General features: G+C 44.7%; 1 protein-coding gene across 1 annotated transcript in view; it reads right to left on the bottom strand.

Annotated features, from left to right (window-relative positions):
• Positions 1-27,663, bottom strand: part of ANO2 (anoctamin 2) — a 295,498-nt gene that overhangs the window by 3,349 nt on the left and 264,486 nt on the right. Inside the window, exons 21-23 of the mRNA XM_037846197.1 lie at positions 10,901-11,053; positions 10,272-10,324; positions 8,183-8,364 (exon numbers count right to left, since the gene is read on the bottom strand). Of these exons, the coding sequence (XP_037702125.1) occupies positions 8,183-8,364; positions 10,272-10,324; positions 10,901-11,053 (388 nt within the window). The remainder of the gene's footprint in view (positions 1-8,182; positions 8,365-10,271; positions 10,325-10,900; positions 11,054-27,663) is intronic.

The raw sequence follows: 27,663 nt of genomic DNA, 5'->3' as shown, positions 1-27,663 counted from the left end.
TGCATTTTGGCTCCCCACTAGCCTGTGTGAACCCTGGGAGGGAGCAAAGAACCCCCAGAGGCCTGGAACAGTGCCCTGCAGCCATTCAGCTCTGCCCAATGGAGGTGCAAGCACCAGCAGACAACCCCGGTTCACAGCAGCCAGCCACTTTGGCCAGGGCTTGCTGGATGGCTGCATTCTCGGACCCAAAGGAAGGCAGATTCCGGCCACGCTGAAGGCTAAGTGAGTTTGGGATGGGGAGGCAGTGACAGGCATGGTTGGTCAGTATCCTGTTTCACTAGGCATCTTCATGGTCTGTCCATGTGGTTTAAGAAACAAAGTGTCAACGAGTGACATGAGGCCTCGCCTCTTCCTCAGACACATCAAGAGGGCTGGGGACTTCCCTCTGCTTTCCCTTTCTAATGGGATGGCACATACTAAAACTGGCACCTTTTTTCACACTCACATTTTTCTAAGCCTTTTATCTGGAAAAACAACAAGAGCTGGTACCAGAAGGGCTTTGGGCCTCCATGGAACCATTTTCCCCATGGAATTCAACAAACATTTCATGCTCAATAAAAGCAAAACAAGCAGGGCTGGAGGGAGGGGTATGTACGGCTACAGAGGGGGCAGGGTTGGGACTCTGCCCAGAGAGGGGCTGAAAGGGACTGGAACACTGACACAGAGTGAACAGGTTCTGTGGGCCACTTCCTAGCTAGGGGCTCTGCTGGATACTTCGTTTTATCTTTACAGCAACATCCTCAGGCAGGCATCGTCTTCCCGTGTGATCCAGGGGGAACCAGAGGCTCAGAGAGGTTAAATGACTCAGCTTAGGTCTTATGGGTACTAAGAGGTAGAGTCAACATAAGAATCTAAGTCTGGTCAAATTCAGGCTCCCACTCACCCACCCTTCGAAAGCCCCTCGCCAAGAGCTGCAGTTCGGGGTGGAGGGTTTCAGAAATGGGTGCTCTTATGTCCTTGCTCTGTCCCAGATGAACCAGCTGCTCTAAGAGATCAATGGAAGAGCATGGAGGTTTCCAATTGCCCACGGAGGGATGAGGAAAGAAGAGAAGGAAAGAGAGGAAGAGAAAAGACATGCATCCACAGAGCTAGAAAAGGACCCAGCAATCGAGTCAGAAGCAGGAAGAGACACCCTGAGGGATGGACACTTCACTAAGGGTTGGCAAGAGGCTAGGAGCTGCCCCTCCCCGCCCCAGCTCCCCCTCTTCCAACAGCTGATCGCAGCTGTTGCAAGAAAGCTTGGTTTGACATCCGGATGAAAAGCAAAGCTAACTACGGCCCCAGAGAACAACACAGGATTCATCATAGCTGTCCATGGCTAAGGACAGAAACACGGCCAGCCCCAGATGATCCTTGCTAAGGAGAGAGGAAGACTGTGGCTAAATAAATAAGGGAATCTTGAAGTGGGAAAAACATTCAGACTCACCCATCCCCCAGCCACCTCCCTCTTTTCAAGTCTTCCAGAGGAGGGGCGCCACTCCTGCACATACACATGCAAACACACACTCCTTACCATGGGGAAACACCACCCCTCCCCAAGGTCTAGCTCAAATCCCTCCTGCTGCAGTGGAAGTCCATTTCTCTCGGGCTCTATCTCCATCTATGCAGCAACAGCTGCTTACTGACCTTGGTATGAGAGCTATTACTCGCCCTTCTTTCTTCCAGTCTCAAAAGAATCCATAAATAATCTAATTCTGATTCCACCTCTACTACTAACTTGCCACAGCTTTTGGAAATGTTACTTTCCTCTCCCTCAGAGTCCAAAACATGTTTTGAATCTAGCAGGCACATCCATCGAATGGGGGATCTGGGGAAAGATGAGCACCCAGATATGACCAAAAACTCTACTTGAAAATACCTTTCTGCCAATAGGCTAAGCATGGCTCTATGAACTAAAGGATAATCCATGCCGCAGGAAAGAACAACGGCCAATTTAATGCATTCTGCATCTGTTCACATTTTGCTTCCTAAAGCTAACTTTTTTTAGAACTGTGACCTACAGTAAGAAATACATTTTACGTTGGCACACACATACATACTGCTGAAATAAAAATTACCCATACATACTGTTTTGAGAAATGTCAGTCAGTGTATGTGTGCTGTGTGCAATGCACTATTTTCCTATTCTATTCTATTCATTTTTAAATGTTGACCATGACCCTAAAATAATTTCAGAGCCACTAAAGAATCATGACTCTAGTTTGAAAAACAATGATTCCTGTAAGCCTCTGCCACCCGGTAAATGAGCGGTTTATATTCCAATGTAGGTTCAGATTTCCTTTTTTTTTTTTTTTTTGTTTCACCTGAGAAATCAGACTTATCAAATATTTTCACCAAGTAACTAAAAGACTCTAGTTAAACAAAGAGATGACTATGTTTAAGAACAGAAATGTTCACAAAAACAGAGTGGCTAATGGGCTTAATTGTCTCTACCATCGTGACACCATTCGGTTCTGTTTTGTTTTGGTTTGAAGCCGAGTGCATAGCACTGGCTTTGGAGTCAGGCAAATGGGGTTTGAATTCCACCAGACTTGGAAGGGCTAAAGGGGCATCAGACATGCCTGTGATATTTAAAAATATTATAAGAATATATCAATATATTACAAGTACCATTAAATATTATTGTTTTAAAATGCAGAAAAGAACCTTAGGAGTTTACCTATTCCAATCTCCCACATTAAAAGGGAAGTCTCCCCATCCAGCCCTCATTCCCCATTGTTTGGGGTAGAGGGTGACCAGTGACAGCCCCCCACAATTCATGACAGTACAAAATCCCTGTGGGCAGGGAGGGTACAGAAGTAACAAACTGAGGAGTTGGTCATAAACCAGCAGTCAAGTACTTTTTTAATGAGGTTTTAGTTATGTATCATTTACACAATGAATTTCTCAACTCCAAACAGTGGTATCTTAAAAAAAAAAAAAAAAAAACACCTCCATGGAAATTGTCATATTAATGCTGCACATAATTACACACAATATTTTCATACCGTCTGAGCTACTTAAAACCGCCTTCTGAAATCGGTCTTTAACAAGGGAAAACGGTCCAGGCAATTAGGAACTAATGAGAACCATGTCCAGCTGCTGGCTGATAAAGATCAGGAAAGACAACACCCGGAAAAGCTGACTGGACCTCTGGTTTCAGGGAGGAACAGATGAGAGGCAGCTCTAGCTGGAGGGGAGCACAGCCCTTAGGAGATTTTCACAGGACCTGGGGATATGGAAGCACTTAGGGCCTGCAGAAAATCCTAGCAGGGGCCACACCACGAAGGCACAGCACCTCCAGACACATCCGCTGGGCTGGCAGGGCCCAAGGAGGCGCCCCAGGGCCCAGGTCAGTGGCTGGGTCCTGCCGGCTGGGCCAGCAGGCTCAAGCCGCCACCCGTCTCCAGGACACCGTGGCCCTTCACCCCTGCCAAATGGCCACTAATCATGCCTGTCGATTGACGTCACGGTGCTGTTTATGGAGCAGCCCTGCCGGGCGCAGTGCAAAGGCTGTGGCAAGCGCCGCTCCAAAAATGCTGGGAATGCTTCTCAAATGGGCAGCCAGAGACTTTTCCTAACTTTTATTGCTATTTTTAAGATACCTCTATCCCTGGCGAGGCCGGGTCGGAGCCTGAGACCTCAGTTTTATATGACCGCATTTATCTCCGGAGGTCACTGACAGCTAAGAATAAGAAGGGTCATGGAGTTCCCAACACTATTTGCCAGAAAATCAGGACAAACTTTTCATTTCCCATCACACGAGCAGTTCGACACACTGGCTCTGGGGCTAGCTGCAGAGATCTTGCCCAGCTCTGCCTTTGTGTCTTGTTTCTCACAGTATCCCCTGGTCTCAACTTCTCCCTCCCTCTGAGCATCTCTCTCTCTCCCTCTCTCTCTCTCTCTCTCTCCCTCCCCCCATCCCCACCCCTGCACCCGGCTCTGTCTCACTCTCTCTTGCTCTCTCTCACTCTCGCTCTCTCTTGCTCTCACTCCCTCATTTCTTATAGCCACTGATAGTTCCTGGCTTAGAAAGACATTGATAGGTTATGTCCCAACTTCCTAAGTCTCCAGAGAATTTGGTGACCCCCCCCCCCCAGCACACATGAGGAGGACCCAGTGATTCATGATTTCCATGAACAATTCTTATTGATCTAAGAAACAACCCCGAAAGTACACTTATTTAATAAGTTATATCTAGATCACATGCCAACCCTAGTCTCTAGACATCCGCCTGTGCTGTAGGTAGAGTAAGGCATCTCTTTATTTTAAATGTCACCCTCAATAATCCTGAGTCTTTGTACTATAGTCATGGCTCCCACCAAAGCAAATATTTGACCTGTCACTGCTCTCACACCAGGCTCCACGCACTGCCAATATGAACCCCACACCCTGCTTGATCCGGCTTTTGTTTTTGCTTCCAGTCTTATCTGTAATAGCTTCTTTTTCTCACTCTAGGCTCCACTCATCTATCTATGGTTACTCCCAAGGAATCAACCTCTCTTACCTAAGGGCCTGAGCATACCCCAGCCCCTCTCCCTGGCTCTCCTGCCCCACCTACCACCACCACCCTCACTCACCACCCAGGCTAACTGGTCATTGAATGAGGAGTTTCAGTGAGATTCTCTCTATGGTCATTCATACGCTATTCATGCTTCAGGCCTCTTCTCCCTTGAAATTTCCCCTGCACACTTAGATCTGGCTTGGGCAAATGGCTTTCCTTTAAGGACTCTGATAGCTCCCTGTTTATTATAACTTGTATTAAACTCTATTCTAGCTTATTAAACTATATCCTAATTGTTTGTTTACTTACTCATCTCTTCCACCTTGAGGGAGGCACTATGTCTGTTGCCTATTATATAATGAATCCCAAGCCTATAGTGGGGTCTCACAAAAATTTGCGTAGTGAACATAAGATCCTCACCAGTACTGAGAGTAATGACGGATGCTCCAAAACTATTTCAGTTTGATTCTGAATGATCTTTATTCCGATAAATTTTCTTGCAGAACATAGAATTAAAGTACACTTCCTGAGCAGACACTCACTGATAATTCTGCCCATTCAGTGGCAGAATTAAAAAAGAAATGAGCCACAGATAAGCTATGATCTCACCTACTTGCATAGAAATGATGGAGAAAAGACCACCAGGGTTTTTTACAGCTGGCTGGAAAATCCAGTGACTCTGGAGGCAGATAGAAGAAAACGTAATCTGATCCATATGTACTAATAATACCTGGTGTCCTAGACACCTGTTGTTTTGGCTGTGAAGTATCCATTCACCTTGACTTCTCACTAGGGAACTATCTCCTATTCTGAGATCATGTGCTTCAGATGAAGATATCTTTACCCCCAGAGCTCCAATTCTAAAGGATTCAAGCTTGGCCACTGAGAGAATCATCATATTCCTCTGGCTACAATGACTGGTTCAGGGTAGGGCAAATATACTGATTCCAGCTCATGAACTACAATGAGATTTTGCTGTGGTCATTGGGAAAGAGGCATGGGCTTTTTTCCAACTGGACCTGAACCCAGTATGATACTGGACTTTAGCTGCTGACAGTCATGTTGGACTTGAAAATACAGTCAACATCCACTAAAGTAGAGTTGAGAGATGGAGAAAGATTAGGTTTGGGCACTACAGATCAAATCAAGTCTTGCCTAAAACAAGATCTACTTTCAACTTTCAATTATGTGGGCCATTAAATTCCCTTTCTTGCTTAAACTAGTCAGAACAACTGCTGTATCTGGAAAGCATATTCCAGATATGTTTCTGGAAGTTCTGATCATCAGGGGCAAAGCCAGAGAGAGACACTTGGTACTCTGTGATAGACATCTGCTTCTAGATCCACTAAAGAAGCATATAGTGTTAGCCTCGCTTCCCCACCCAGTGAAGCCACCCTGTACATCACACAAGGGCTGAGCCTAGATGCTTGAACAGATCTGCATTTTAGCTCAGGTTCTGCCACTAGAAATCTCTGTAATCTTGGGAAGTTCTTCAGCTTTCTAAGCCTCAGTTTATTTTTTATGTAGAAGGAGGAGTTTCAACAAGATAACTTACATGATCCCTTCCAGCTATAAAAATGATTCTCTAAATTCTCACTTTCAATGCCCATTTGTTTAATGCAAACCTGTTGACTGACGTGGAGTCTATTAGACCTGATCCAGATGTTATTGGAAAAGGCTGGGAGCTGATTCAGACCCTGTGCTCTGTAGAACAATGTCTTTTGGATCTAGAAACCCAAATCCAGCCCCGTGGTCAGGCAGTCCGGCACCCCAGCCCTGTGGAGGAGTGGCCCCTGGGCAGTGCATATTCTATTCACAAACCTGTTTGCAACACTCCAGTCGAGAGCCAGATTCTTTATAGCCCCAGATGTGGATGTACCTGAAACACCTAGGCTGATGTAAATGGATCGCTATGTATGAATTTATTTATCCATTCTCGGGTCTGGTCCCTGATTTTGCATCTTTTCTTGGTTAGCTAAGGTTGAATCCTGAAGTTATTGCTCCTGGGATCAGAGTATCTTTCTTGCTAAACCACAGATGGGTGAGGTTGTTTAACTCAGCTATCTGGGTTGGGAAGACCAATTAGTTTGTTCCCTATCGTGGTCTCAGACTGTGAATCCAGACCAAACAGCTGCCTTTCACATGGCTCCTCGGCTCCCAAGGCACCCCAGGTGGGCAGAGTATGACAGGTACAAGGTCATCACTGCTGGAAACACAACTGGAAACATGGTTTCTTATGTGGAGGCATCGGCAGCTTTTACAGAAGACAGTACCAGAGATGGTCAGGGCAAGCCCTACTTATGTAATACTGGTCCCACAATACCTTTTCCTAAGTTTCTGTTATTGATATTGTCATAGTTTTTGTTCTGTTTTTAAATATACACGAGGTGTGATCTTTGATCAAGTCCTTTATAGGAACTGTGTTTTAACTGAGGGTACATAAGGGCTGAAGAGTTTCTTCCCCTCTGCTCTTTTCTCTTTACTTGCCCTTCTTGGGTACACAGTGTAGAGTTACCTGCTTCCTGCCTTCAATGATCTCTGTGTTGGTGACTTTCCATCATGATTCTAACCCAGGCCTCTCTGGAATTCCAGTTTAGTATGTCTGGGAGTTAGGTGTAAACTGCCCCTTGGATATCATATCATCACTTAAAATGCAATATGATTGAAATAAAATTCATCATCTCTACCATAAAATTAGATTCTCTTATAGCTTTTCCCTGTGCCTCTGAATGGAACCACCAATTCCCCAGTTCTCTGACTTCAACTCAAACTTTGTTGACAGCCTTAACTCAGCCTCTCTCCTATGCCCCTTGCCACCAATTTGCAGCATATGAATAGCTCATCTTTTCCCTTCCTCTTAATTCTTTCCACCTCCTGGACATGCCCACTCTGGTTCACGTGTGAATGCTGCATCAGTTCAAAAGTTCTCCCTGTGTGCACCCAGTTCTAGTCCATCTTCCTCAATTTTCCTAGACCTACCCTTTATCTTATTCCCTGACACTACAAAGATCATCTCCTTATCGCATCACATTAAAACTTTGCCTGCTTTCAGGACTTACCATTACCTACTCCATCTTACCTATTAAAATTCAATAACATATTAGCTTATACCATCCTCAGAGTTTCCACATATACGGTATTTTCAATATGATTCCCTGTTATTATTTCCCATGTTATCTAACTACATTGTCTAGCCCCAAAGTGTTTATCTAAGACCACAGATTTGTCCCCACCTCCATGACTTTGCCCATGCCGAGTCCCCAGCTAGAATACTCTCCCTTTCTGGCCTGCAATTCCTAGTGGCCCCTTTGGGAAGCCTAAATTTTGTATTATAGCCCTCACTTATCTCCTTCTCCTCTGCACACCCATCATGCTCATGGTTCATACAGCACAACAAACACGGAATGGCCTGCTATTTCCTATCTGTTCTGCTTGCTTTCTTCCCAAAAAGACCACAAATCCCTTGAGGATGAGGACAAGTTTCTATATTCCTTTTTTCTGTTCCATAGTATCTAGCAAAAAGGTACTCGATAAATATTTGTTGACTTACTGAAATTAGTTTATAGCAATTTGGGGGTGAAGTGGTGGAAGGGCAAAGAGAAGAGTCTAATTCTAGGTCATCCGGGTAATTATTTGGTGGCCTCCCGAGGCTGATTTGTTGCTCCTGGTCCTCAGCTAACATCCTCCTGATCACTTTACCTGCAGAACTGAACCTCCTGGTCAAAGCGTGAGTTTTCCGGCCCCGTTCCCTCCTTCAGCTGGCTGACGTTAAAGAAGGACAGGGTGTGGTTGATGAAGCCGTGCAGGGTCCCATTGTGACTGTAGGAGTACTGGTACACCAGGCGGGGGATAAAGTCAGAGGTGACGGCGATGACAAAAGCCTGGGGAAAGAACCACAAGCACCTGAGGAAGGGTCAGGGTGGCGGTTGTGCAAATGGCACAGGAGCCATGTGCCTCTGGGGCCCCCTGTCCAGAAGCCTGGCTCTGGCTGACCTGGAGGCATGGCATCCTGCTCTGGTTCCTGGTCCCTGAGGGTCTGCAGTGACTTGGTGGTTTTCCCAGCATTGATACGTGTAAGTAAATCCACCAGAGAACCACTGTTGAGAGAGTGAATTACAACCATGATAGCAAAGGATGCTAGGCCAGTTTGGGCCAGCTGCTCCAACTCTGAGATATTTGAAATGACACTGGTTTGGCCAGGCCAGAACAGAGTGGAAGACTTCCTGAGAAACTCACCTATAGTGGTGAGAGTGTCATTAAGTGCAATGGGCAAGGAAATCGAAAGGCAATGTATATCTGCTCCTGAGTGATGCCAGAAAGCCACAGATACCAGTGATCCCACGGTTCTCACACTATGACCATTATCCTCAACACTTTTTAGTACATCTTCTCATGGCCATTGTTCTTTTATCCACTTTACTTAGGCAAAGTGAGACATAGAGAGGGAAGGAGTGTGTCCTGCTAGATGGAACCACAAATAGCCATCCCAGCATCAGGCATATCTAAGCACTCTATAAATGTCTACGGAGCAAAGCAAACAGCAAATGAATGATTGCGTGTTTGAATGTGGAGGTACTTTTGACAGGTGTTTAAACTCTATTCTGTACCAACAACAGAAGCCCTTTAAAAACTATAGTTTAGAAACTGTTTTCTAAATGTATATGTAAGTGCAGACGGCCATAGCCATATTTGAGGATGAATAACGTATTTACTGTAATCATAACTTCAATTTGCAGAGCTCTTACCTTATGTGTGTTCATCTTCCCACTTAATTTCCAGAATGACCCTCTTTGATGGGTACTATTATTATCTCCCATTTACAGAGAAGTAAACAAATCTTAGAGGGGCCAGGGAAAGTAAAACTTGGTGTTCTCTGTTCTGTAGATGGAAAGTGGTTAATATTCAGGGCCTCCTTCCTAGCAGACACAAAAAGCCAAAGTAGCTACTGTCTATTTTCCAAATCGTACTTTATTTCTAAGCCTCAAGATGTGCTTCCTCCATCAATTTGTGACAGCATGTGTAACGGGATTCAGTGTGAGGTGGGGTGATTGTGTCTGTCTCTTGTCACATCTCTCCAGCCATGTCAGGTGCTCTTACTAGAGAACCAGGTCACAGCCAGAATCAGTGTTTCTCTCACAAGGGGAAATGGGCTGTGGTTTTCTTCTAATACTTCCTTAGGAGGGAGAATGGGAGGCCCTGACTGGCACCATGGGCATAGGATGCAGAAGCATAAGGGAGTTATTGGCTGGGACCCAGCACGATTTCCTCTGGAATTACAGACTTATAAAGACACGGTCACAATGGGTAAGATCCCTCTTCTTCCTCTTATCTTACACAGTGCCAGAGTCCACGGGGATAATTAAAACTTGAAAGTGACAACTTGGAGGAACAGTGATTAAGAACTGAAGCCTGGGCAACGCTCCAGGTATTGTTTAACTCGGGAGCAGAAAAAGAAAGGAAAGAGGTGGATAGATACGTGGAATTCTTTCCTCATTAGTTTTGGCTTTGAGAAAAGATCTGATTTTGACCCTTAAGGCCAAGGCATGCATTCTGATGGATAACTGTCTTTCTTTCGCTTAGGGAAATTTAAAAAATAATTGCCCAGCTCTGGTATCAGCATGATGCTAGTTAGAAGGCAAGTATGCACTCTCCACCAGGCGTGTGCACACTGTCAACCAAATGGAGATGGCTGGGAGGTAACAAATGCTGCTTTCCTGCTTCAAAGGCCTCAGTTCCTCTGGATAGCCATTCTCGGCAGAGCTAGGGTGTCACGGATGCAAGCACTTACATTGATGATCACGGAGAACTTGCCAATTCCAGAGAGGATATCAAACCAGATTCCTATAAGACAGAAAGGAAGGTGTCTGGCTTGTTCCCACCCTTGGCACGGTGATGACAGTACTGCAGCTCAAGGTGATGTTTAGCAAGTAGGTTACATGGGGAGGTTTGCTGTCACCTCCCCCCCACCCCCCCAGAATGGACTTGTCTGGAAAGGCTTACTGCCCCCTGTCTGGAGGCTGGGGAAGGAGTCGGGGTGGATCATGAGGCCTGGGCAGGCCCCCCAGCACTGGGCATGTGAGGTTGCGGAACTCAAGGGGTGACGGGGCAGGGGCTTCCTCAACCTTCTCGATTCCAATTTCTTACCTATGTCTGCTCATCATCCCATTTCATTTCCAGAATGATACTCTTTGATGGGTCCTATTATTTCTCCCATTTAGAGACAACTAAACAAGTCTTAGAGAGGCCCAGGAAATAAAACTTTGTGGCCCTCTGTTCTGTAGACGGAAAGTGGCTAATGTTCAGGGCCTCTTTCCTAGTGGACACAACGCTGAAGTAGCACATTGGGGGTGGCGGGAGGAGACGGAGGAGAAGGAGGGAGGGACATGGGCTGCCGTGGCCTCTAAGTGGAGGTCATACCGATATCTTTGGTTCTCACAGCATCTGGCCTTCTCAGCTCCGTAACAAACTTCTTTGCGTCAAGTCGAACTTCAATGACATTGTTGAGAAGGGCAAACACAGGTGCCAGAGGGAAAGAAGCCACGAAGAGGGTGACAAAACCAAACTGGATGACTAGGAGAGAGAATGGTGGGAGAGGCTTCAACGGGGAGAAGTGCGATTTGGGTAATTCCGCCTTGCAGCTATGGCCCCATGTCTTTTCTCACATGTGTCACTTAGGCTCCCTTTTCTTCTTGCCCAAAAGTCGTGAGTATTTCTTTCTCAATACCTGCAGATCTACTGGGCAATGCCATCAGTTGGGGACAAAGCTCTGGATTAGCCACAGTGGGGACATGAACAAAGAAAAAGACTTGACTCTTTTCTTTCCCTTACCCTTTACCTTCAGTCACTAATCCTGTACCTTTAACTCAGAAATTGGCAAACTTTTCCTGTAAAGGGACAGATAATAAATGTTTTCAGATTTGCAGGCCATATGGTTTTGTCACTGCTATTCAAATCTGCGGTTGTAGAGTGAAAGCAGCCATAGATAACAGGTAAACAAATGGACTTGGCTGTATCCCAATAAACCTTTATTTACAAAAGCAGGCAGGGGGCCAGATTTGCCTGCAGGCCATAGTTTGCCAACGCTGATCTAACTAAAAAAAAAAAAAAAACCTATCTCCCAAAGTGGGCCTCTTCTTTCTATATAAATGGTCACTGCCTTTATTTAGGAAGTTGATTCATTCATCCCAGATTTATTGAGCTTGCTAAATGTCAGATGCTGTGCCAAGCATTTAAGGAGGCCAAAGTTGGTCCCGCCTTCAAGAGCTGGGCATAGAGGGGAAGAGAGAAATGTACACAAAGACACACAGCAAGTTTTATGTGTGCCAAGAGAAAAAGAGGAGTAAGCCACAGACAGAGGCTCAAAGGAGGAAGGGCGCAAGTCTGCCTAGTGTGGGGACTCAGGAAAGTCTCCCTATGCAGCACGTTAGCTCAGCTGTGAAAAATGGGTCTGCAGCTTCTGGGAAGACTGGGTTAAAGAGAGCATTCCAAGCCAGGGCACCCTGTGAGCATGGGGTGGGGGAGGCAGCCTGTGCCACTTGGGTGACCCCATTATTTCTCACCTGGACAATTGCAACAAACTCCTACCTGGGTTCCTTGTCACCAGTCTCCCCAGGAACCCTGGTCTATCCATTGCAAAGTCTCTAGGAATTGGATCCCGTGACTTACCTACTCTAAATATTTCCATTGGCTCCCCTCTGTTCACAGGATATCATCCAAACGCCTTATCTTGGGCTGCAGGTACTTCACAATCTGTTCCCAGCCTGCCTCTCTAACATCATCTCCTCAATTTCCCCACAACCACCATGCTCCTGCCTTCCAGCCCTCTGAATGTCCACTGAACACGAGGCCCTTCCATTCACTGGGGTACAAGCACCCGTTCTCCAGCTGGCAAACTCCTGTGCATCCTCAAGACCATTCAAATGCCACCTCCTTGGGGATGCCTGCTTCTTCCCTGAGCCCTCACCCCCCTTTGCCTATACTTCTTCTTCCCCACCTAACAGGGTTGTTGAAAGGTTAAATGATATTGCATACCTAAAGAGCTTAGAATGATGTCTGACACTTAATTGTTCTATAAATATTACCTATTATATGTGATTTATTCATAGTGTAAAAAATATTAACACATACAGATGGCTGCAATGTATACCGAATATTACTTGCTAAACAGACACAAATTTAAATAAAAAGAACTGAGTTTAGGTATAGAGTCAGGATCCCTGACTTCCAGCACTGCATGTATTTCCAAGTAGCTATATGTCCTTGAGCAATTCTTTTTGTTTCAATGTCTTCACTGATAAAGGAACAGCGCTGGTTTAAATTCCCTTCAGATTTGATTTGCAGTGATGTTGTGATTCTCATACTCTTGGAAAAGCTTTAAGATTCTAAGATATTCAAATAAAGAATGAAAAACCAAGACCCAAAGTAAAAAAATCAAATGAAATGCACTTTCACAGAGAGGTAAGCCCAATGCAGTAGACGTTTCCAGAAAGAGACATGCGTGAGAATTTACCCAGCACAACTGCTTTTGATTTGGCAGTTTCCTCTGGCCCTTGCTGTTACAACCCTGTTCGCTGCCATCGTCCTTTATGCCCAGCGGATTCTCAGCACGTTCTAGGAGACTGACAGGTTGCCAGTTGGTGGCAAGACACTTGCACCAGACCAGCAGTAATAGATTTGTCAAGATCGAGCCCTTGGAGCGGCCAGCTCCCTATCTGGAAGGATGGGGGTGGGGATGCAGAAATCTTTAAAAACACGCTCTGGGAGCCAGTTCAAAATGCAGGGTCCATCGCATCTTTTTAAATAAGGCTTTGCTGAAGGAATTCACTTGGGAGAGGGGGCGGGATAGGAGATTGCAGGGTGGGGGTGGGGGTTGGAATTAACCAGGAAAGCAAAACAGATGTTAGACTAGTTTTCTAAAACCTGTAAAATGCATGTCTGTCTTTAAGTACATATATGAATGTATCTTATTTATGGAGTTCTAAGTCGATCTTCTCGAATCTAATGTGCTCATTTCTACAGGGCAAATGTTCTTCTTATCATACACAGCAGAACTGTGTAAACTCTCCAAAGCCCCAGAAAGGCCTTGGCAAGATGACTGATGGAGGAGGGTAACAGGCAGTTTACTTCTGAGTAGTTGCAAATATATACAACCTGCTCTTGCCACACTCACGGAAATGGCACTTAGAAATCCAACATCCTTCCAGGATTACAGGAAAAATGTGACCCTCCACTTACTCTTCTCTCTTTCCCATGAACTCCAGGGGCAGACACACATGCTTCTCCTCTGGGCTCAGCCCGATGGTTTGCTCTTTTACCTTCACACACTCTCCAGACACTGGCTCTCTTTTTGTCCCTCTTGTTGAACACAAACAACTTCCAAGGCTAGCTAGATGCTCTCTAATAGTTCCCATAAATTATCCTGACCCCTGATCTTTATAACAAAAGGTCTCTTTTCCTTCTTCCCTGCCATGTCAGGTGATGTGGTCAGCACTGGACCACCTCAAAAGAGTGGGCCTAGCACAGATTAGCCTGGAGTGAGATGACACTCCTGCCCCCTCCTCGGATGCCACTCCAAGTTATCCTGGGCAACGAGAAACCACTCCACTCTCTGCAGATGTGGCTGCTGCTGCAGGTGCTGCCTGCTCAGAGCGGGCACCCTGAGCATTTCCAGAAATCAACCCAAACAGGCAGAAACAAATTGGAAGCTTTGTTTTATTTCGGGAAGAAAACAAAATAAAAACCATAACCCTCCAGTATGCAAATGCCAAATCTAAGCCTTGCTCTTTTCAGCTGAATGAAAGCCTGTATCAGATGGAAGTCCTTCTGGGTTCACTTCAGAGGACACGGTGAGACTGGCCTTCACCACCACCAAGATTTGCTTCTAAAAACAGCAAGCCTCCCTTCAGGATAAGAGCCACACCAGAAATCCTTCGTGTGCTGCATAATGGAAGCCAGCTTGGCTTGACCAGTAAAGGATTAAATCTGGCCAAACCAATTAGGGAAGAATCCGTAAGTTGATTTTTAACAAAATCTGTACAAAGCCTGCTTTAAAATGCTCCAGAAATGCCAAGCTGAAAGCACAAAGGCTGGAGAGACTCCTAGGCACAAACACCATTGGGTTTCTCTTCTCAGGCTCCAGCAGTGAGGGCCCTTTAAAAATAGCCACCAGCCCTGCACTGCCTAACGCTGGAGACAATTAAAATCATGGGCTTGATTACCTGGACTCAGGTTAAAATAACAAAGGAGGACTGGGTTAAATCAAACAAGATGACATCCAGCAAGTACCTTCTAGAACAGTGTGCTCAGAAAAAAAAAAAATGTGTCTTAGGTAGAGTAGAATGGTAGGCCAGGTTGTCATAACAGCTCTTGATGAAACATCACTCTGATTTTTTCACTAATTTATTTAAAATTATCCAGTGAAGAACACCCCCCCCCCCCCCCGCAACATACACACACACATTATAAAGTCCAGATCCTTCATCTGCATTCAAGGCCCTTTGTGATCTGACCCTGGCTTCTTTTTCTTGGCTCATCCCCTCCCTGCCCCTCTCAGGGATAAAATTTAGCTGGTGTGCTTGGATATCAACTCTGTCTGTTTCCCAGCCATTCCAAAACCATTTGTACTTCACCCAATTCGCTCTGTTTTCCACATTTCTGAATCTGTGGACACATCGTTGCTGCCCATAATTTTCCTTCTCTTCTCCTTTGCCAAGTGAGGTACAGTTCATCTTTCAGGCTCAACTTAAACCTGACCTTCTCTCTGGGGAGTCCCCCCACCCCGCCACCTCCCACCACCACCCCCCCAAGCAGAGCTGGGTGCCAGCATCTCTGTCCTCACTCCCACAGTGCACATACCACTCCATTCTTTTCTGTTTGACTTGCTCCCTAGAGGGTAAGCCCCCTGAGACCAGGGACCATATTTGACTCTTTTCCGAGTCCTCCCTATCTCGTGTGATGACTGGCACATAGCAGATGCTCAAAGGATATCTGTTAAATAAATATGTACTTATTTTCACCAGCCGTAAAATTAAGAAACCAACACATGAAGAGGCAGAAAACTAAAATGTGCAAATTGAAAGCAATGCACTGAACAATGGTGAGGAGAGATGGGCATGAAGTGTTAGCACTTCCACTCAGCAGTCCTCGTGGTTGTAATCTGCACAGAAGACTTCAGAGAAAGTTCGAGTAAAAATGTTTGGTGAGGGGAGTCCAATTCTAATGAAAATGATTATAGGTTTAAAAAAAAAAACTTTCTGTAATTCAGTAAGAGCAGCATAGTCTGCTAAAAGGGATTTAAAACCTTTTAGCTTTTAAGGGACTTAAGATTCTTCCCTCTCACGAGCCTCTAGTGAGCAAGGGGAGCAAGGCAAGGGAATAATTGAGGTCCATATTGGTGTGAGTTTGTCTTCTGTCACTCAGGAGGCAATCAATGAAAAGAATCAGCTAGATTAATGTAAATGCTTATGTAAACACACAGCAAGGGAAAGTCATCACAATTTATTCCATCAGCCCATATTTCAAGGCTGTGCCCAGCAGTCCCCTTCTCCTACAGGCAAGGAAGACAACTGTACTCAGCACTGAGAGTACTGGGTATAAAAATATTTTAAGGGTTGAATGACTGTGTAAACAGGAAGAGACAGTGAGAAGAAAGAATGCAAGCTGAATCCTCAGCATGGGGCTCTGTAGCTTCAGAAAACAGGAGAAGCCATGCCAGAAATATGAGGATTCTCAACATCGATCATGAACCATTCATCCATTCATTGGTTCATTAAGCATTTATTGAGCATATTCTATGTGCTGGGCTCTGTGCTTATTGCTGGGAAACGCAGATGAATAGTTTCCTGTGTCATCCTTCAAAAACTCAGGTTTCAGAGAGAAAGATGGACATGAAACAAACCTTGACAGTGCCATGGAGTTAGAACTATAATTGTGGCATTAACAGAGCTCTGTGGACCAGGGAAGTTTCACAGAGTTCATGACCACTGCGCTTGACTTGCAGAACAAACAGAAGAGGTTTTGACTTGAAGAACAAGAACAAGAGGTACATGAAGGCTTGTTATGTGGTTGATAGTTAAAATCTTTCCTGCAAATCCACTGACCCACCTTCACAAACAAACTACTTAGGAAATAAAGACAATAAGTGGAATTCCCTTTCTAACTACAAGGAGTCACCTGAGGTTTGTACAATGGATCAGGCTTAATTCAGAAACCGTAGGAAGTCATAACAGGAAGGAACAGGCTTGAAGGAACAGCTAAAGTATTAAGAGTTTACTACATGCCAGTCAGTGAACCATGGAGAGACAGATCAGCGAGGCACATTTGGCTCTGAATTTTATTTTTTTGTGATGAAGGGAGACTCTGTCCCTACTTTTTCCTCACCTGCACATCCATGGGGAAATATTAGCTTCTTTAGATGTCAGGAGAAGGAGAGAAGGACCAATAACCTCTTGAGAGTCTTACTGCTTTAAGAAGCCAAAGGACGGTTTTAATAATAGTGGATCTGAGGTTGATGGTTTGATAGAAACCAGTCCATATTCAGCCTCATTCTCTGCCTTGGGAACAGATGCTGGGGTCACGGAAGCCTTCAGAGGTGAGCCCTGCTAAGAACTACAGAAAAGGGCAGGAGAATGTGGCTCTCAGCCACAGAGGGGCATAAAGCATGGACACATGGATGCTGTTGTCTTCTGGAACAATCTGCCTATTGCTCCCCTTCCACGTCCTCTGAGCAAAACCCCCAACCCTCGGAGGTCATGGAGCTTCAACCATCATTTCCTAAATCTTTCCATGTTCTCTTATTATTTTCACGTAATACTCTTCAGCATTAAGTATTATCACCTCCACTCTGCAGATGAGAAAACTGAGTCACAGAGAAGTGAAACGACTTTACCAGGGCCATACAGCTAGTAATTGATGATGCTGGGAAACAAAGATAGTTTCTGATGCCAACCAAGTTCAGTGTCCTTTCATCACACACAAAAACAGTCAACCCTTACTGTAACAGTGTTCCTTCCCCTCCAGATGTACTCTTGTGCTGCTGAGGTTTTCTCTAGCGGATCTCCTTCATCCTGGCCTCCAATCTTCTTGTCGGAGAATTAATTCTTATGGATACCAGTGTCACCTAATCTGTACAGATAATTTTACTCTTCAAAATGCCTTCATTAACATACACATGTCCTCTGTGGCTGGCACACCATGGCTTTTCTGTGTCATTGCTCCTGTTTGGCCTTCAGCTGTGCCACCTCAAAAGCCTTACAACAGTGGAGCTAGTTCAGCTTCTTAAAACTAAAGAGAATGGAGTTGGTGAGACCTATTGATTCATTTCCTGTTTGCAGAGCATGGCCTGGTGAATTCCCAGTAAATGTTATTGAATGAATGAATGAATGACCTGACTTACTCACTCTTGTTTACTTTATCCACCTGGAAGATGGGAATTTGAAGGCCAGTTATTCATTCACTTTTCCATCCGTCCATTCATTCATCCATCCATCCTTCCTCCATCCATTCCTCCTCTATCCATCCATTTGAGCTATTGCAATGCAGTCAACAAGGTATAAGGGCAATAAAACTAGTCATGATTGGAAAGAAGTTCCCCAGCGATAAATCATTACTGAAGACCTTTGTTTGCTTTTCTCCTTTACCTCTACCTCTTCCCAAAAGGCTAGGAGAATGTCAACAATAGGAAAATACAATTAGATTTACATAATTTAAAAACAGACACAAAAAGTAATTAAAGAGCACAGAAAAAAGAAGAAACAGACATGCAAACTCTAGGGCCCGTCAAGTGACTATGGTTGGGCAAAAAAGTTTACTCTGAGCTTCCTGTTTGTTGGGGCAAGAAAAGAAATGGGAAAGTGGCATAGTATTCAGCAAGTACTAAACTAAAAGACCACTATTCATTCATTTCTCAAGCACTGGGAGATGGAGTATCCAGATACCGTCCTTTTTTTTTTTAAGTATTTATAGAGGGAGGAGCCTCTAACAAAAACAACCAAGCAATGTATGCCTCAGATGCAAAAGGAGACAAATTACCTGGGACTCACTCTACTTCCCAGAAATATTGGAACGAGACCCTGGATGCTGCTTGAATTTTGTTCAAATACCCTTTGGAGAAGGTGGCAGGGACCTGATTATCTAGTGGGATGACTCAGTTTGTATAAACAGGATGGCTCAGGGAAAGGAATTTCCTGGTTATCTGGGCCACTGGCTTATAGCATACACCCTTGGAGTTCTGTGAGAGAGAATATGCCAGCTTCAGTGTGAACGCTTTTGCAGATATTCTGGAATATTTAATCATTTACAGCTAAAGCACCCCTGGGACAAGTTTTACACATCCTGCCTCCTTTCACAACTTGGAAATTACCCAGTGTGATCTCTAACTTCCATGAACAAATAGAGTCAGAGTTGAAAGAAATCTTGGGTAGCATCTAAGCCATTCCTCTATCTGAAGCCTCAGTCCCTTCCACTCCTTCTTTTTCTTTGATCATTTCTGGGGTAGAGAACTCATTTTCTCCTAAGTGCTTTCCATTGCTCTTTATTGTTTGTCTCTGTTGTCAATGAGATTCTGGGGATATTTGTTATAAAGCATCGTCATAGCAATAGGTAATTAACACACAAGGCATTTTTTCCTGAATTACCCAGATAATTTTACAAGTACATCACTTTTTTTTATTACTACAGGAAACCCAATCTTAGGAGGATAACATTCTGTAACAATAAGCACTTCAAAATAATGTGTCTTGGTACCTCCAGGGGTGTTATGAAAGGTGATATCTGTAGAGGCCAATCGTCACTCTGTCTTCATGTTCCTCTCTATAAGATCACCTCATCCAGTCTTTATTTATCTTCCTTCTTTCTTCAGAAAACATTTATTGAGCACCTACTATAAGGCCCTGTGGTTAGGTACCGTGAATGAATAAGACATATATCTCACAATGTAGTGAAAATCATGAACCTAAGCCATCAGTCTTCAGGTGAATTGCGTCTTTCATGTATCTGGATAAAATGACCGTTAAAACTTTACTAAGAAACTCTTTTGCAACTTGTCACTAAACTCTTACAGAGTTAAATTCAGGCCTACATTTTTCATGCCAAATTCTGCTCCATAGGAAATGTCAAACTACAAGTGTCCAGAGAACTTGGCTTGCAGCTCTTACAGCAACCGAAGAATTTCCTTTCATCAGGCCCTGAGGAAAACCCCATGACGGGGCTGTGCGTGGCCTGGGGCAAAGGGGCTTTGAAGCACCTTTCTGGGGTCAGGGACGATGATTAATGTCACAGCCTGCTCGTGGGCCAGCATTCTTTCCTCCCCCAGAGAGGGGGGAGGTGGGAGACTACCCCTGAAGTCCTTAGCAAGCTCTTGAAGAAAAGAGTTTGATATTGGAGATTCCCTCGAAAGCTTGCTGCTCCCCTCACAGGTCTTTCCAGCTTAATCCCTGACTCTCAGGTTTCTCTTTGTCTGGGGCCAGCCCATCCCCACCCCCAATCCTGCCCAGAGGCAGCTCCCTGCCCCAGCGCCCCCTCCTCAGGCAGATTTCCAGCCTCCCTCCCACTCCCAGCTTCGTCCTCACCGCATGGCCCCTCCCCCCATGCCTGCTGGACCCTAAGCCCCGGTTCCAGCTCAATTCAGATAAAGGTAAATATAACACATCTCTCCCTGCTGCCACCCTCAACTGATGACTTGCCGTACCATTACAACTGACAGCTCCCAGCGCCCCGTGCACTTCCTGGCTGCATGGGTGGTCCTGGGGGAAGTAAGGAAGGGAGCTGACAGCTGAGCGCAGGGCCTGGGCTCTCCCAGTCAGGCACACCAGAGGGAATGGGCAGCTTTGGTTTCACTGCTCCCAGACAAGGGCCTTTCTGGAATTGGGGGAGTCTGGCTTATGGCGAAGGAAGGAGGAAACCTCACTCCACCCTCTTCCACCACGGGTGACCTAGTTCCTAAAGGTCCTGATGAAATCCCCTCGTGCAATGGTCTTGAAAGGGCTCTAGCCTCATTTCCACTAATGACTCTTGGACTGACCTTAGACAAGTCACATCATCCCCAAGGTTTCTTGGCCTTGAGATGAGTTGCTCAGCTGGCTTCGATGGACTAGGATGCCAGTTCTGGAAGGTACCAGGAGATCACCTAGTCTAGCAGTCTGAAACCCTTTATTCTGGTCAAGAAACTAAATGAAAAGTGGTGATGGGCACCACTCCTTTTGGTGTATCCAGGTTCTGTGCACACCGAAACCTCCCTTGCTCTCTCACTCCAAAAAGTGTTTCTAGGAATGCAAAGAAGAGAGGGCAACATCAGCTCTGTGTTGCCTCATGGTTTCAAACTATGTTATTAGTAGGAGTGCATTACCTGTAACACATGGCCTCACTGACCATGACCACAGGCCAGGGACTGGATCACTGCAGGGCACAACTCCTGACCTGGCCCAATTTCCTATAATGTCGAGGAAGGGAGTGAGTCCCAGGTATGACGTGGCATGCCAAGGTCACCCTGCTGGGTAGAGGCAGAGCTGGGTTCCCACTTGAGTCTCACCCAACACCCTGGGAACCTGGCAAGGAGGGATAGTGCTCACCCACCTGAAGCCAAAAGAGGTGATGGTCGTGAAGAGGTTTTCACTTTAAAGACTGGGATCCAGAGAAATCAGAAGTAGTGCTGTGGTTACGATCGCCAAGTCTTAGTTATCCACAGGGATGGCAGGAAATATTGCCTCCAATGGAGTTGTGACATTTTCTGTGAACTTCAGTCTTCCCTCCCACCGAGTTATTTCCCAGAACTGCCATCTATGAGCAGCATGGGTGGGTTCACGTTTCACCTTCTCTTATTTCCCTGGCTTACTCACAGAAAGGAAGATATAACAGGCCTGGGAGGTGGGAGGGGGAGGAGGTGTGAAGGGGAAGGAGAGATGTGAAAGGAAGAGGAGAGCAAGAGAAAAAGGGTGACCCACACTGTTTGTGATCTGCTCATTGGATTATCAGCACATTAACAAATGAGATTTAACCACAGCATTACTAGAAAGTGAGGTTGTCTCAGCTTAGATGAGAAAAAGCTAAAGACAGATAAACTGATATCGTCATTTATTGTCACTCCTTTACAGATCTATCCCATGTGTCTTAGGTGTCCGTGCTGGGTGGCAGGTGCTTTGCAAGGTACTGCAGTTCAAGAGGAACCTGCCCTTGGGAAATTGGGTACTGATAGAAGCTTGTGGGAAATCCTATGCAGGAGATGCCTAAAAGTTCAGGGGAAGAGGTGCCTAAAAGGTGAGGAGCAGGAAGGGACACTTTGGGGAGGAGGTGACACAAGAGCTGGGTTTGCATGAGAAGGCACAGGGAATTGAAAGACAAGAAGGAGGCCAGGGACAAAAGGAGCAAAATGTATGGAGCGGGTGGGAAAACGTCTGTGATTCATTTTTGCTGGGCTGCAGAATGTGTAAAAGGACATGGATTTAGATAAATGGAAAGGACAACCCATGAAGGCCTGGATAAAGAGTATGGAAACCCTCAAGGCTTTTGAACAATGGAGTGGTAAGACCAAGGCTACAACCTCAGAAAGAATAAATATGGCAGTGGTAAGATGAGGGTGAGGATGCAGTGGGATGAGCACTGAATGTAGAGGCAGGGAAGGTAACTGGAAGGAGTGGTTCCCACAGAGACTCCAGTGGAAACATCAGAGGCTGCAAAGCCTCTGTTCAGGAGGTCCGTGGAGAGGCAAGAGTGAATGAATGGCGATGCTGAGGTCTGCAGCCTGGAGTCTGCGGGATGGTGACTTTTTGGTAGAGAACTCAGGATAATGGCCGAGAGAACTAGGTCTTCTTAGTAAGATAATTTCAAAATGCTTCCCCTGTGATGGATTCTTGTCCTGTCCCTTCCCTGACTTGTCTACCTCGAGGCAAGCTGAGGTAGTGATTGGGAGATGAGCCCGTTGTTTTCAGTCCAGCATTGGTTCTGCCTCAGTGGGCAGCTGCTAAAACCCAAAGACGTCTGGTGAAAGTTACATGCCAGAAGGGAGAGGTGAATGGGCAATTGCCCATGACACATCTCTGCTCAACAAATGGAAGCTGCAAAGACCCAGCACAGCTGGGTGGGCTTTTTTCTACCACAGGGAGGGCTCTTTCTGATAACTGTCAGTTTGCCCACTTGTCCCTGCCTTTGGACCCAGAGTTCCTGGAGGGCCATGTCTGTTTGTCTCTGTACCTCCAGAGCCTGGCACAGGTTTTGGCACAGCAATGCTCTCGATGGAGGCTGGGACAACAGGAGAAGCGTAGGGGGAAAGATGTGAAACTGGAGTTGAGATTAAATCCAAGTCCAAGGGAGAGCATTCCATTCTGTCCTCTTCTGCTAATGACTTGATCCCCAGAGGGAAAGGAGTAAATTAAAACCAGAAGTGGCTTTTCTTTGAGGGAAACCCTGATAATAATCATGGGTCACTTTGGGAGATGAAAGTATTGCATATAAAGAAATATATAAATATGTCCTTGGTGAAGAAGGAGGCCCAGGTATCATGGGAAAAGGAAAATGGGCCTTCCATTTCTCTACTAATGAAGGAAAGGGAGTTAAAGAGCCATTCATTCAAGAAATACTTTATTGAGCTCCTACTTTATGCCAAGAACCGTGCTGAGTGCTATGACTAGAGAGAGGCAAGCTCTTGGCCGCAAAGCACTCACGTTTTAGAAAGGGCACAGGGTATTATGGGAGAAGAGAAGAGGAGAGGAAGTCAGGATGGGAGGGGGAAGCAGAGAATGCTTCCAAGAGGAGATGTGTTTGAACCTGAACAACTCAGCAAGAACTTGTCCTAGGCAGATGGGAGAGCAGAGGCAAATTTAGACCCAGCGGTATGAGATAACCAGATAAACGCAGCACAGGTGGATGGTGACGGGACCACAGACTAGGAGCCAGTTCATGAAGGCCCTTGTATGCCATGCTGAGGGATTTGAGCTTTAGCTTAAAGGTCAGTACAATGGGCAGATAATAAGGAGAAAAAAATATGCTCTGGTGTGCATTTTAGAAAAGCCATTCTGAAAAATGAAAAGGAAAGATGATAGGGGAAGTATACAAAGTAGAAGGGAGACAAGTTGGGATGTATTTGCAATAGTTCAAAGGAGAGATGATGAGGGCTCACAGAGGAATCCAAAATTCTCAGTAGAGGCAAGGTAGTGGGGTAAGGAGACGTGAATAAGAAAGTCTCAGGCACATACCGAGCAATCTCTCCTCAGCTATGGTTGATGCATGGGCAGAAGGAAGAATATGTCATGAAGAATAAGGCAGGAGTCTACCAACCCACGGACACACCTCCTGAAACCAGAAGTTCAAACTTGCAACTTTTGAGCTACCTCAGATACAGTTTCAAGGGCTCCCACACCCTTGTTTCCAAGGTGGTCCTGTCCCAAGTGTGTCCATCCATTGGATGCTTCTTTACAAGCCTTGATGGACAAACCTAGAGAGCGGGAGAGATAGGAGCCCTTGGCCCTTCAAAGAAAATATCCAGTTTTCATTCCAAGTAAATGAGTAAGTAAATATGCAATCATCTGTGCACCATACCCTCACTCCCCCTTTCTACTGGAGTAGTTTGACAGGCTGTAAGCTCACGATTAAGGAAAATGAGATTTCCTCTAATGACTGAGTGAATGACAAAGAGATTCATCTCCTCACCCATTTTAATGGCCTGAAGAGCCCAAAGCTTGGGCTGTGATTAAAGAAGCTGGGGGAAGGCTCCAAGGAGGGGGCATAATTGACATCCTGAGGCAGGAAGACAATAGCAATATTTTTGGGTAACTAGAGAAACAAAAACTTGTGGGTTTTAGATAAATAAATGACATAAAAAAGCCCATTTGAGATTGCAGACTTGTCAAGTCGAGCCCTAAGGGTTTAGAGTTCTCTGAACGGATGAAATCTCGGGAGGGTTTATGTCTCAGACTTCTGAGTATGATTCTTAGATTTGCCTTGGAGACAGGTATCCTAGTTCTCTAAACATACTGCCCAACCCTGTGCAATGGGATGGGCAGAACTTCTAGGACGCACTATACTTTGGGCTTCAAAATATTCTCAGTTAAAGAATTTCTAGATTCAAGAGAAAGAGGTTGAACTCACAACCATAATGGCAGATGATATTCACTGCATACCAGACAGTTTTTAAACTACTCTATTTTCATCACCACATTCATAGAACAATCCTAGGAGGCAGGTGCTATTATCATCAAACCCATTTTATAGACAAGGAAATTGGGCCTGCCTGACAGCAGGGCTTGGATGGGGGCCCAATCACCTAACCATACTTAGTCTATACTGCTTGATGAAGTAGCTGTTTTGCAAAAGTTATTCTGCCACCCATCTGGTCTTTGATTTTACATAGGACCCAATATTCCCTTAAAGGGAGGAGAGTTTAGTCCAGAGATAGAAGGAATGAAAGGAACCTAACTCAGAAATGGTGCCCTCACATTTACAGAAAATATGAAATAAAATAGTAAGTTCTCTAAATCGATTGAAGATGTTAGCAAAATGGCCTAACAAATTCCGTTAGTGAGCTTCTATGGAATTAAGTTTGGAAAACCCACGGGTGATTCAAGCTTTTGCCTCTGGATGAGACTGCATCAACAGTGACCCGAATTGTTGAGGATACTGTCTTGGTCTTCAAACATGTTCCTCCCTCTAGATGCTTGATAAATGATGGAAAGAAGGAAAGAAGGAAGTGAGGGAGGAAGGGAAGGAGGGTCCACTTGTCTTTCCTCATTCCTTGCTTAGCTTTGCAATCCCTCTCCTGGAGTTGCTTCCCATATCCTCAAGGGAAGTGAAGAGTTCACACATAGTCACCACACTGGCCAAAATTTTACAACTGCTCCCTATGGCCTGATTTGAAATACAAACTTATTTCTGGTCTTCAAGGTCCTCCACTAACCCCAGGCCTTTATCTGACCCTTTCTGCTCAAAAAACACCATTTTCTTTCCTTGGTCAAGTTACTTAGGGCCATGAGGCTCTTTGCACTTGCCAGTCCTTTCTTTGGAATGTTCTTCCCTGCTCTTATCAGTGCTACCTGGACCCTAAGAACCAGAAGAAACTTTGGGGATCATCCAGTCCAACCTCCTACCTGGAGCTGGAAACTTCTTCAGAACATCCATAATCACCATCAACCAAGACCTGCTTTGAAAATGAGCCTTTGTTTGATTCTTAAAGTAGTTACAAACTTACCTCCATTAAGAAACCTTCCGTCATTAATAAATAAATTCATTCATTCATTCATCTTTGCTTATCAGGCATATTGAGCACCTATTCTGTATCAGGAAATATGCTAGGCCCTGGAGGATATGAAGACGAGCCACATAGTGGGTATCTATTCAACACACATGGTGGTTGACAAAGTGAAGCAAACTTCCATATACTCTGCCTTCCTAGGGCCTCAAGATCCTTAGGCGAAACAACAACTCTTGACACTTAACATAGCTTTAATACGTGCTAGACGCTGGTCTAAGCACGTCACAGATTTCAATGGTCACAGATACGCGAGCAATAACACTGTAAGTTAGTAAGATACGTCATCAATGCATGTACCAAGTACAATCCTAGGACAAAAAGCAAATGGCTAAGGATTCCTCTCAGGAAGAACAGGGGCATTTCAGAGACGGCTTCTCAGAGGAAACACTGTAAAAATCTGAGTCTCAGAGTGTGAGTTTGAGATATTCAGGTCAACAAGGTGGAATGAGGTGGACATAGGAGACTGGGAATCTCAAGCTCACTCAACATCAAAGATTCTTTCATATCACATAACTTCAGAATACTGAATAATTTGTACTCATACATTGTCTATGTATTGGGTAAATTGGTCTCATCTTTTCAGAAACCAATTTGGCAAAATGAATCAAGAACCATACAATACTTGAAAGGTGAAATCACTGCCCTCCCCTCTACGTGGGATCAGACACCCAGGGGAGTGAATCTCCCTGGCAACGTGGAATATGACTCCCGGGGAGGAATGTAGACCTGGCATCGTGGGACGGAGAACATCTTCTTGACCAAAAGGGGGGTGTGAAAGGAAATGAAATAAGCTTCAGTAGCAGAGAGATTCCAAAAGGAGCCGAGAGGTCACTCTGGTGGGCACTCTTACGCACACTTTAGACAACCCTTTTTAGGTTCTAAAGAATTGGGGTAGCTGGTGGTGGATACCTGAAACTATCAAACTACAACCCAGAACCCATGAATCTCGAAGACAGTTGTATAAAAATGTAGCTTATGAGGGGTGACAATGGGATTGGGAAAGCCATAAGGACCACACTCCACTTTGTCTAGTTTACGGATGGATGAGTAGGAAAATAGGGGAAGGAAACAAACAGACAAAGGTACCCAGTGTTCTTTTTTACTTCAATTGCTCTTTTTCACTCTAATTATTATTCTTGTTATTTTTGTGTGTGTGCTAATGAAGGTGTCAGGGATTGATTAAGGTGATGAATGTACAACTATGTAATGGTACTGTGAACAATCGAAAGTACAATTTGTTTTGTATGACTGCGTGGTATGTGAATATATCTCAATAAAATGAAGATTAAAAAAAAAAAAAAAAAAAAGAACCATACAATGTTCATACCCTAAATCTAGTAATCACACTTGTGGGAATCCATCTTGAGGAAAAATTACTAGATGTGGAAAAGATAATATGCACTAAGGTAGTGTATATTAGATCATTAAAATAGAGGCAGAATTGGATAACAAACATTCATGCCTTTCAATGGAAAATAGGTAAATAACTATGGTACATTTAGCAGAATGTTAATTTTGAATATTATGTGACAGCTCAGAAATACTTGTTGATAAAATGCTAAATGAAAAAGGAGATGTGTGTTTGATCACAACTTTATTGTTAAAATCGTATGCACAACAAAAAGGTCTAAGAAATGCCCCTGAAACAGTAATAAAAGCTGGGCTAGAATAAAGGAATTCTGAAGAGACATTTTCCCTATTTTCAACTTTTCTGTTATATAGTTGTTTTATTCATTTATAACTTGTAAGTAGCTTTAATTTATGGATTTCACTCTCTACAATGTGGGTGTGATTTTTTCTCCAGAAGTAACCAAGTCTTCTGTCTTCTCCCAGTTCTTTTACTTTTTTCTTCTCATTACAAGTGCCCAAGTTTAACATAGCTTTAATATGTGCTAGACACTGGTCTAAGCACTTCACAGATTTTAATTCATTAAATACAGCAATC

The sequence above is a fragment of the Choloepus didactylus genome, chromosome 8, assembly GCF_015220235.1.
Source record: "Choloepus didactylus isolate mChoDid1 chromosome 8, mChoDid1.pri, whole genome shotgun sequence".
Taxonomy (NCBI): Eukaryota; Metazoa; Chordata; class Mammalia; order Pilosa; family Megalonychidae; genus Choloepus; species Choloepus didactylus.
The sequence above is the reverse complement of the archived record's forward strand: the minus strand, read 5'-3'. Positions and strand labels throughout refer to the sequence as shown.